This window comes from Uranotaenia lowii, chromosome 1, assembly GCF_029784155.1.
Source record: "Uranotaenia lowii strain MFRU-FL chromosome 1, ASM2978415v1, whole genome shotgun sequence".
NCBI classification, from domain to species: Eukaryota; Metazoa; Arthropoda; class Insecta; order Diptera; family Culicidae; genus Uranotaenia; species Uranotaenia lowii.
Window position 1 is genome coordinate 14,002,786 of NC_073691.1, and position 12,549 is coordinate 14,015,334.

At 39.2% G+C, this 12,549-nt stretch overlaps 1 protein-coding gene across 1 annotated transcript in view; it reads right to left on the minus strand.

Moving 5' to 3' along the window:
* The window catches only part of LOC129757324 (DDB1- and CUL4-associated factor 10 homolog), a 70,671-nt gene extending 58,947 nt beyond the window's left edge, over window positions 1-11,724 (minus strand). The window contains exon 1 of the mRNA XM_055754515.1: window positions 10,812-11,724. Coding sequence (XP_055610490.1) covers window positions 10,812-10,996 — 185 coding nt within the window. The 5' untranslated portion in view covers window positions 10,997-11,724. The remainder of the gene's footprint in view (window positions 1-10,811) is intronic.
* Window positions 11,725-12,549: the final 825 nt, after the last annotated feature.

Sequence of the window (12,549 nt, forward strand, 5' to 3'; positions counted from 1 at the left end):
TGCCTTAGATGTCAAAATAGCTTAATGACATGTTCTACAATGTTTCATTATTTTTAATTGCGCATATTTTGCCATTATTATTTTTCTGATCGATCCACCTAAAAGTGAGATATTTTTTTTATTTTTTGAATTTGTCATCTAATCAAAATGATGTGTTCAGAAAACTTGTAGACAATACAATTTTAAAAAACTTTGTAGAAGATTTCAAAGCTCTATCTTTCAAAACAACAGATTTATAGACATTTTTCTAAAAACTAACCTCAAAAAACGAAATTTTCGTATAACTTTTTTCAAAGCGACTCTTGAGTCTTTCTTTATATGAGAGAGTTGTAACAATTGTAAAAGTACACAACTTCATCGAAGGTGTCAAGTTTCTATCTTGACGTTAAATGGTACTTTTTGTGTAATTACGTTTTAAAATTGCATATTTTCAATGTTCCATATCTCTAAAAGTTGCAAACTTACAAAAACAAAATGATATGCATTTGAAAGGCACATTCTTGAGCTTTAATTAACATATAATTTCATTTGTATGTATCAGGTTTTACTACTAAAATCATTTATCTGAAAGATGGTAGTTTTGAAGTTTTTGTTAAGCCAGCCTAGCAATCTCTTGCTGTTTAGCAAAAGGAAGGGTGAAACCTTCTTTTTCTTCAATTCCTACCGTTGACAAGTGAAGACGACAGTTCATAATTTGTTAAGATTGAAGAGTTGGCCCTGGCTAGAAGCTTTATTTCCATCGTTCATTGCGTCAAGTTGAAGTTGAATGTTCCATTCTCCTTTAAGATTGAGTTTCCTTTCATCAATTCAAGTTTCCTTTCTTCAAGGCATTCAAATGTAAATAAATTTGTCTCCGTGGTATTATATACCCGCAGCAGTTCACAAAATTTTATTTCATGGGGCTCAAATTGTAAAACACTTTTTAATACCCATTGGACAATTATCTGAAGACGCTAAAGAGTCTAGGAATAAGGATATTCGAAATTTTAGAGAACATCACACTCGAAAATTTTCAAGGCAAGCAACAAAAATCGACCTTATGCATCGGATGCTCGAATCTTAGGACCCTCTTATAACATGCCTAAGAAAATCTAAACCAAGACCACATTTTCCCTTTGTTGCCGATGCAAACTACTTGCTTGATTTAGAATAATCAGAAGAAGAAGATCATGATAATTAGTTTTAATATTTCATTCTAATTTATTCTCTTACACAACTATTTAACCAAAACTAAAACTTTATAAATAAAGAAAAAACTTTAAAGAAAGCCATGAAAATTAAAGGTTACAAAATCATCCATCTATGCCACTTTCGTGTTAAAGTGGCAACATTTGTAAAGATGTGTGTTGATAAAATACGCAAATGTCCATTACTTCAAAACTGCCTTTTTCAGATAAATGATTTACTAACTATAATGGAACTAACGCTTCTAGACAGGGCCAACTCTTCAATCTTAACAAATTATGAACTCTCGTCTTCACTTGTCAACGGTAGGCATTGAAGAAAAACAAGATTTCACCCTTCTTTTTGCTAAACAGCAAGAGATTGCTAGGCTGGCTTAACAAAAACTTCAAAACTGCCATCTTTCAGATAAATGATTTTAGTAGTAAAACCTGATACATACAAATGAAATTATATGTTAATTAAAGCTCAAGAATGTGCCTTTCATATGCATATAATTTTGTTTTCGTAAGTTTGCAACTTTTAGAGATATGGAACATTGAAAATATGCAATTTTAAAACGTAATTACACAAAAAGTACCATTTAACGTCAAGATAGAAACTTGACACCTTCGATGAAGTTGTGTACTTTTACAATTGTTACAACTCTCTCATATAAAGTAAGACTCAAAAGTCGCTTTGAAAAAAGTTATACGAAAATTTCGTTTTTTGAGGTTAGTTTTTAGAAAAATGTCTATAAATCTGTTGTTTTGAAAGATAGAGCTTTGAAGTCTTCTACAAAGTTTTTTAAAATTGTATTGTCTACAAGTTTTCTGAACACATCATTTTGGTTGGATGACAAATTCAAAAAATAAAAAAAATATCTCACTTTTAGGTGGATCGATCAGAAAAATAATAATGGCAAAATATGCACAATTAAAAATAATGAAACATTGTAGAACACGTCATTAAGCTATTTTGGCATCTAAGGCATCAAAAAGCCCATGATCACGTTTTTCGAGTTTTAAACCACTGTGCATCGGTCGATTAGGTCGTTTCAGCCACGGTGTAGGTACCTACGTGAAACTAATGATGATTTTTCGGTTCGGGGGCTTCCCGCTCGATCGACTTGTTTTCTGTTGTTATATCATGGGTACTTCTTTCATCTGAGAATTGTGAAATCATGATGAGTAGTTACTTCGTATTCTGCTTATTTTGAATATCATTGCATGGAAATTTGAATCGTGTGACTGAACTTTTATAAAGTGTGTTGTGTTTCGCATTCGTATTCGCATGAACAGTCGCCTAAAACTTCGGTTTGCGTCAACTCTCCGTTTTATGAACTTACAATCTTTTCGAATTGTATCAAACTCTCTTGGAGATGATGTTACGCTTCCTGACTTGTAGTTTCAAAAGAAGCTAGATCTTCCAAATCGTTGCCTTAAATTATGGAATTTTTTTAAATTAAAAAACTACCCCCACCAGAATGTTGAAGGTGCCCTGGCCGAACCCTGTGGACTGTGTGGGGAAAGGAAAGGGTATATTAGTTGCTTTAATTGACTCACGTTTACTTGAACGATGATCTCGACGATCCACCCATAAACGTGGGGAGGTTTTAGAGGGATAAATTTGGGGAAGGTAAACCCTGGGAGATGCTCGGCCAGCATTGAGAGTGATGATTTTGTCCTACACCTTCTATGTTCCTAAAAATTTCTACTGAAACTCCTAGCACTGTCTGTGAGGCTGATTTAAACTCTGCAGTTATGTTTCGCTTAAAAAATAATGCTCCAGGTGGTTTTCTTCTATATTGAATAGTTCCTTGGGTTTGCCCATTTTTTTTGTAAATTCTTTATTTGAAATCTAGGTCAGGGAAATAGAAATTTTGCTGCAGCATTTTTTACTATTCGACAGAAAAATGAGCACTTTTTGAAAAGATTTGTAATCGTTTATGATAAAAATTCGCGCCGGAACCAAAGAAAATCAACAAAGCTGTTGTTTCATAGATGAAGCATGTTCAGTTTGGTGAAACTTGTAAACTTATCCAATGCTAAACTCTTTCAACGACTTAAAAAAAGTTTTAAGAATCGTCATTCTAATAAAACAAAATTTGATGCCCGCTCACTGGTCGGTGATTTTTTTAATCAGATCAATTTGACGTTTGAGCACATTTTTTTGTTATTTTCTTCTGTTTTTCACCCCTGGTTTGAAACGTCTCATAACTTTAGGCTTTAAGGAGCCAAACTCGTTTTGTTTGATTACAATTGTGTGCTTAAGGGTTTGCCCATATTTGCTCTGATTTGAGCTAAAATTTTTAAATAAAAGCTTGGATTTTGCAAGTAAGCTCAAAATAAAACAAAATATAACAAGATTAAATGAATTGAAATGTTGAATAATGTCCGTTTGGCATAATAATCATTTGGCATAATGGCCGTTTGGCATAATGTCCGTTCGGCATAGTGGCCGTTTGGCATAAAAATATAAAAACTCATAAGGTTACATGAAATCAGGGATGCTTTCCTCCGTGGTGTTTTTACGGAGCCGGAGAATTTCAACACCGCAGTATTATTGCCATTAACTTTCCGGAGAGATTGTTAGTTTTTCACCACTCTCTATCTGCTATCGAAGTACTCGAGTGTCATATACACTAACTTAAACTCGCACCGCCACCAGATCCTCACATTGGAGCATAAATATTTGCACCGTAGAGCTCCGTAGAGTGGCAAATTTCCTCACCGGCGAGAATCACCTGCGTTTTTTCTGACTTGGCTTTGCCGAACGTAAGGAAAGCAGGAAGTTGAAAGCAATGTGCCTCTTGATTCTTGATATTTGGTTAAAATAAGTTAAACAGAATTTAACAGTAGAAAAGATTTATTAGCAGCTTAATGTAGACTGAGAAAATTTTCACGGTTGTTTATTAAAGAAAACTTCCGTTTCCATAGAGGTGACCGGTAACCAGCATTCTTTGATTGCCGATTATTCCAACACCCGCCCTGAATCGGTCAATCCCAGGAGGGGCCGCAGGTTGCAGAAACGTCCAGGTTCCAGTGCTTTGGTGAACGCATCTGCAAGTTGGTTTGCTGTTCCTATTGGTACGATCTGCAGCCTTCCATGTGCCACATGATCTCGCAGGAAATGGTGTTTCACATCAATATGCTTCACACGCTTGTTCTCGGTGTTTGTGGCCATCGCAATGCAGCCACGATTGTCTTCAAAAATCTTGAACGGTTTATCAGGGGGAACTTGCTGTAGATCTTCTAAGATTCCTTGTAGCCACAGTCCTTCGGAAGCAGCTACGCTTAAGGCTGCATACTCTGCCTCACAGGATGACAATGCAACGGTTTGTTGCTTCCTACTGGCCCAGGACACCGTATTGCCGAATACCTTGAAGACATAACCGCTCACGGATTTCCTATCTTCAGTATCCGACGCCCAATCCGCATCAGCGTACCCGATCAATACTTCAGCCTTTTCGTCTCGCTTGAATTGGAGCTTGAGGTTCTTCGTGCCTTTCATGTATCGGACCACTCTTTTCAGCGCTTGCCAGTGTGCTTCGCCAGGTTGACTTTGGAAACGTCCCAAGTATGTAACAGCGAATGCAATATCGGGACGGACACATAGCATTGTGTACATGAGACTTCCAAGTAGCTCACGATAAGGATGACAGACCGGATTTCCTTCATTCGTTGGTAGAAAACAGGCCTTCTCCATTGGTGTTTTCACGTGGTTGCAATCTTCCATGCCGAATTTCGCCAACACACGATCCACAGCGACTTCTTGACTCAGAGACATCAAACCAGCAGAACGATCATATCGGATCTTGATTCCGAGAAAGAGGTTCACTTCCCCAAGGTCCGTCATCTGAAGGTTTTTGGAAAGTGATAGCTTGATCTGCTTCATCAGCTCCAGACGATTGCCAACGATGAGCAGGTCGTCAACGTAGATGACGATAAACACCCGCCCTCGATCGTCGTTTCGGGTATATAAGCAATAGTCATGGCAGGAACGCTTGAAACCGAAAACCAGAAGGATGTCATTCAGTTTATTATTCCAACATCGTGGGCTTTGCTTGAGTCCATACAGTGACCGTTCCAACTTGCACACCAGATTCGGCTTTGCGGTGACTCCATCGGGTATGGACAAATAGACGTCTTCTTCTAGTTCACCGTACAGGAACGCCGTCTTGACATCGAGTTGATTGATGAACATCTTCCGGTGCACCGCTACAGCCAGAACAGTTCGTATTGTCGCCAACTTAGCAACAGGGGAATAAGTTTCGCTATAATCGACGCCAGCCTTCTGCAGGAAACCTTTAGCGACTAAACGAGCCTTGTATCGCACAGGTTTTCCATTTTCGTCTTGCTTGACCCGGAACACCCATTTGGATTTGAGTGGAACCACGCCAACTGGTCGTTCTACCAGCCGCCACACGTGGTTGTCAGCCAGGGACGTCAGTTCTTCATCGATTGCTTGCCTCCAGAAAACCTCATCGTCTCGCCCAGCAATGTCCTTATACGCCTCAGGAGCATCGGAAATGGAATGTTCGACCTCATCTTGTCCCACAACAGCATCAACGTTTGGAACAATATCTGTAGGACAGGATTGCGCGGCAGTGAAAAGTTTTCCAACAACAAAGTCTTTAAACTTACCGGGGAGCTTGCGCTCCCGTTCGCCGCGCCTCGGGGTTACCATATCGAGGTTCGAACCACGGTCTGTTTGCGAAGGGAGCGCTCCGGTTTCGTCAACGTCATCGTCTTCGTCGTCAGTCATGATGCTTCTGTTCTGATCCGGCGGGGGCACCTCTTCGCTTTCAACGGGGTTTTCATGTGGCCGCACTTCTTCAACTTGGAAATCATATTGAATAGGGACCACACTCGACGGACTTTCGCAAGGAACCTTAGCAGCAAACGGAAAACTATTTTCATCAAACTTCACGTCTCTTGACAGGAACAATTCCTTCTTCTCTGGATTCCACAGACGGTAAGCATTTGGAGCATAGCCAACCATCACAGCCAGTTTGCTTTTCGGGTCCAGTTTTCTTCTCTGTTGCGCCGCCACCCAAGCATACGCTTTACAGCCAAAAACTCGAAGTTTGCTCAGGTCTGGCTTGTGGCCTGTCCACATTTCCGCAGGGGTCTTCTGGCAAGATAGAGCACTCGTTGGACTTCTGTTGGTTAGCTACACCGCAGCCAGAACCGCTTCGTTCCACAGGTACTTCGGAGTTTGAGATTCGGACAACATCGCACGAACCTTTTCGATGATTGTTCGATTGAATCGTTCTGACACACCATTTTGCTGCGGTGTATACGCTGCAGTTGACTCAACCTGGATCCCTTTGGACAAGTAAAACTCCCGCTGGTCCTTGGAGCAATATTCTCTGCCTTGATCCACAGTCAGCTTCGAAATTGAATGTCCTAGAGCGACAGTTGCCATCGCTTCGTATTCTCGGAACCGTTGGAATACCTCGGACTTCTTCTTGAGGGGATACACTACTGCGAAGTGCGTGAAATCGTCAATAAACGAGACAAAGTACCGAGAACCATCCCAAGCTGCCGGTGTGATAGGACCACACACGTCGGAGTGAACTTTCTCTAAAGGTCTTGAAGCACGGACTCTTGTACCCGAGAATGGTTCTCGGCACTGCTTTCCAAGAACACATACATCACAAAAATCCAATTTACCTGGTTCCTCGGAAATACCTGTTACCATGTTGTGCTTTACAAGTGCTTGCAAATTCTGGATGCCCAAATGGCCAAGTCGACGGTGCCATAGATTACCGCTCACAGCTCCACACAAGTTGGCCGCCACAGTATCGAGGACCAAATCAAGCTCGTAAAGGTCACCACGAACGGGACATTTTCCGATCAGCTTGCCGTCGTACCGCACAGTTGCTTCCGTTTTCTTGAAAGTAACGTCCAAATTTGCTTTCGCCATCTTCTTCACAGAGAGAAGATTTTCTCGAAGATCAGGAACAAACAGCACATCTTTCAGGACCAGCTTGACGCCTTCCTTATTGACACCCGTAATTGTTCCTCGATGCCAGGATATCAGCGACTGATCATCTTTCGCCACATTGATGATCACCGGTGCCTTCAGCTTCGTAAGGTCAGCGAAACAGTGTTTCACGTTCACGAGGTGGTCCGTGGCCCCAGAATCCAATTTGAAGGTCACGACACCCGTCGCTCGTTCGGAAAAACTCCTTCCAGTCATGAAGGCTATCGCTTTACCTCCACTTGCAGCATTAGCTTCAGCTCGTCCGTCCGACGCAAGCTTGACACGACAATCTTTGGCCTTATGTCCCTTCTTTTGGCAGCGTCTGCACTTTCCCGTGAATTTAACGAACGCTGTCCTGTGTTTCGATCCTTGAAAAGCAGCAGGTTTTTCTTGGTTGGAATCTGCAACTCGGTCCGTTTTCTTCAATTCCTCTGCAAGAAGGCGCTCTCGAACCACGTCCAGTTTCAGATTTTCCTCTCCCAGATTCTCCAAGGCGGTAACTAAGGGATCAAACGATTCGGGAAGAGTAGCAAAAAGCTGAGCAACAACGTCGTTTTCTTCGAGTTTCGCTCCGGCCAACTTCAGCTGACGAATAAGGTCTTCGAAGATCTTCAAATGGTCCTTCACTGACGATCCTTCAACCATTTTTAGCTTCGCAAGTTGCTTTCGGATGAAGGTCTGCGACGAAACGGATTTCTTGGCATAAACGTTCTCCAGGCTTGTCCAAATTTCCTTTGACGTCTCCTTGTCCCGTACAACGTGCAGCAGGTCATCGTGAATGAACGAAATCAGCAAATACGTCGCCTTTCCGTCCTTCTCCAGGAACTTAGCACGTTCAGCCAGAACCGCCGGGGGATCGTTCTTGACCACGTCCAAAAGATTTACCGATTTCAAGTAAGCTTCCACCCTGAAGCGCCAATTGTCAAAGCCGGTACCCGAGAACTGCGGGATCCCGTGGACCGGATCTTTGCGTGAGTCGCCCATAACCTCTTGATTCTTGATATTTGGTTAAAATAAGTTAAACAGAATTTAACAGTAGAAAAGATTTATTAGCAGCTTGGTGGAGAGCTTAATGTAGACTGAGAAAATTTTCACGGTTGTTTATTAAAGAAAACTTCCGTTTCCAAAGAGGTGACCGGTAACCAGCATTCTTTGATTGCCGATTATTCCAACAGTGCCATAAGACAGTATCCATTCCTAGCCATTCTTACGGGGCGTTCGTAAATTAATGGTTTTGAGCAAGGCATCTGTTGATCGATTTATTTTGCTTTGGATTTCAAAAAACCATCCAAAGCATTTGATTACATTCAAAAAATCACTTCGACCAAAAACATCATTTTATTTCTACGAGTAGATAGCAATTTACGAACGCCCGGTATAATAAGCTTAAAAAATTAAGTAATCTGATGAAAACGAAATCTATTTAAAAAAATCCATCGTTGCAACTGGAGACAATTGTCATCAAAGTGGAAAAAAGTGATGTAAATATATTAAATTAACAATATTTAACTTCAATAATACAAATACGCATTTTCAACATGGATCAACAAAAATCGAAGTTAAAACCCAACTTTCTTTTCCATATTTTTTGAATTTTTTTAACCCTCATCCGCATTAGATTTCATTACCCTACACGCTAACTTTTGGCTACCCCTTAACGAATACTTTTGACCCGTTATTCGATGAGACTGGGAGAACTCCTTTTAAAGGATACAGCCGCTGTACCCTTTAAGGGGTACTCAGCTTGATAACGCTTGCACCGGATAAAATTTACCCCTTATTTCAAACGCAGCGGATGAAAATTACCCCTTATTCCAAAAGCTTCCGTATGGTGGAAATTAAAGGTTCTATTTATAGAGAATGTGTCCCCTGGAAAATAAATAAAAACAACATGTTTTATTTCATTTAGTTTATTGAGATGCCAATTTTTTTTCAAATTTGGATTCACTTAAATAAAATTATAATTATCTTACGATGCATCCTGAAAGAAAAGAAAAGATTAGATTTTAAGCTAAGAAAACATTAACCATCAATCTTACCTTCAATTTTAGATCGCCTCGGTGCGTGTCTTCATGTTAAATTCTATTTGTGTCTGCCTGGCTCGTCCGGAACTTTGCTGTGCTGCTGAAATAAAATGAATGAATATAAATTCGGAAAGAATACAATTCAAATTGTTACAATTAAAACTTACCACAACATCTCTCATCATGCCGAATTCAACGCTTTTAATGTAACGCATCTAAAACTGCCCTTTTTGAAGGGAATCGAGCCTTTTAAAATAAGGGGTAATATTGATCCGATATAATGACCCGTTATTTGACAGATCATGGGGGTTCTCAATAACGGGTCAATTTTACGCCTTTAAGGGGTAGCCAAAAGTTAGCGTGTAATTAGCACTTGTGGTGTCAATTTGACACCACAAGCTCAAATCGTTATAACTTTTGGCGTGTTAGACCGATTTAAACAAAACTTACATCAAAAGAAACCTTGTAATGTCAGTAAAATATGTTTAGAACATTATATATAGCTAAAGTTACCAGATTTCTCGTTATTCAGCATGAAAGAAAAAAAATCCGAAAAAACATGCCTCACGAAAACTGCTGTAGTTCATATGTTACACGTCCAAAAAAATATTTGCCTTATGCATATGAAAGCTGAAGTTAATGCCTACATCATGAAGACAAGAAATATTTTTTTAAATTTTTTTTAATGAAATGGTCACAAAAAGTTTAAAAAAGTGGTCTTAAAAACCTACTTTTCATTCGATTGCTAGTAAATACTGTTTGAGCGATGGTAGAGTTTTGAAAAAAATATGACTACAAAATGCATTAAAATTCTAACATTTTGCTGTCTTTAGATTTTTGATGGAACAAAAATTGAATTTACTGGAATTTTTCAAAGTTCACTACTTTGCGCGATTTTTTTACAAATTGAAATTTCATCTGTTTTTGTGGTCCACCGTCAGGTTGTACCCGGATTATCAGTGCTTTTACTTTGTTTGGACCAACCAAGAGTATATTCATTGGAAAGCATATTTAATCTTCATTCTAGTGAGGTGCAACAAATCACGCTGTGAGATTTCACAAAAATATGAAAATTATAAACGTAAAATCATTCCTGAATTTCTAGAACTACAAGCACCTCGTCCAGCAAAACGTGTTTGTTTGCTCTCCGAGTAGGTACGGTGGGTGGTGATTCGGGCAGAGAGCGAAGGGGCTTTATGCCAAATGACTATGCCAATCGGTATACAATCGCATAGTATAGGCCAGTGCACATTTAAAGTGATAAAAAAGATCTTCAAGTCACATTTCGTTAATTTTTTCAAACTGAGTTCAACAAATCAGAGAATTTTATTTATATTTTTTTTAGATAACAACATTGTTGGCAGATTTTTCTACAACATTAAAATTTTGATATTTGTAAGACAATCCAGTTTCGAGATATAGCCAATGAATCGAGCCAACCAAGGGATCTATAGACTGTTTAGCTATAGGGTCAACTCTAAACCAGTGGGGTGAGACAACCAATTTTTTTTATAAATTAACAAATAATACTGTCATCTACAAACAGCATTAAAATAAGTGCTCTAAGATGAGACCCTTGAGGCACATCATAAGCTGGGCATGTTGCAAAATATTTAATAAATATCGTTCACTTACCCATCCGGGGAAAATTCTAAATTGTACGCTCCCCCATACTCGCAGGTATTGCAGGCGTTCCGCTGATCGTTCCAGCTCTTTTTCGGTTCCAGCGAGTAGTAGATGGCTCGGTGCACCGCATCGCCGTCGCCGAACCGCACCGGGAACCCACTTTCCCGACGCCGTAACAGCGAATGCAGGGTCATTTGAACTTTTCTTCAAATTTTTATCTACGAACACTGATCGACACACTTTCTTCTGGGTTTCAATACTCCAAACTAGAGATCACCAGCAAATACAGCGGTCACCAAGCTAGGAAAAACCGGATAAACTTGACCGGGATGGCGTAGCACCTTTTTATACTTTTGTTGCCGATTCTCGCACTTCACTTTCTTCACCACGCAAGATGGACACCTTAGCAGACACGATAAACAAATCGAGCTTCCGCTTCTCCGATTTATCTTTCAACACTTCTCTTCGAACATTCAGGCCATTAACAGAAATTTTGAGCAAAATTTCCGTGCTTTAATTCACCGTTTTCCCACTTATTCCCGAACAATAATCATTGCGTGAACGCGACAATCACACGGCACGGGAAAATTTTTATCGAATTTTCTGACAACTTTATACGGTGCGGAGTTCTTCTTGTTTTTCTCGCTGCCGAACTTTTACCGGCCCACAGATGTGTAACGTACAGACCTCGTGCGGGAGGTCTATTTATTTTGTTGCACAATTTCCCCCAAAACCGTGCACCTTGATCAGTTTTGAGTATTGATCTAAGCTCAACCAACTCAACACCCCATAGAACGTGTTTTGTAAAACAATCTCTATGAACTATTGAACCAGTTTTAGTCGAAGCTAATCAACGTTTCCAAATTAATAATACCTTTAAGCACGATTTTAGCGATCCTTCTCAAACCGAGTGTGAAATCATTCTGTTGTGATTTTTGATGAGGTTGTTTTCTGGTCCGTCAGGATGATTTGGTTTAGTTTTGCAACATCAATTAAAAGTGTCACGCGGAGACGTGACAAACTTTTTGTCGCATCCTGGAAACACTGAAATTGAAAGCGGAGTGAAAAAATTTGACAAATGAGATTTTAATATAAAAATAAGATTTCAAAATTCAAATTTAAGATTTATATTCTAGGTTCAGATTTAGGAATCATTATTCTGTTTTTAAGGTTGAAAACAATTTATTCAGATTCAAATTTCAGTACTTCAGTAAATTTCATTTACAGTGAAAATACCTTATTTCTTGGTTTCAGATTCACATTTAAAATTTATATTTTAGTTCTAAAGTTTTCTGAATCAATTTTTTTATTCAATTTTAAGACTTTGATTTCGAGATTTTAAATTTAAATTCAGATTAAACACATATTAGATTTCAGATTTGAACAGATATAAATACCTTTATCTGGCGAGTTAGATGAAGATCTGGCGAGTTGGAGAATTCCAAATCGATACAAGCTTATAGAGTTCACTTTAGAGTTTGAACATTGGGCTAGAAAATAATTCTGAAGATTTTAGGATCCAAGATTTCGATAATATGCATATAGCCGAACAGATATGTTTTTCTCATCCTTGTTTGTTTTGTTGTTTTATTTGGGATTTTAAGTCTCTTGGTTTTATTCATCCCATCCCTATCTAAATTCGTGGGAACAGTTTGCTGCGTTTTAGGAAGGCCAATAACTTTTCCTCTTCAATGGGACAATTTGACAGGATTTATCGGAGACTATTCGATAGCTGGCTCTGGCAAAA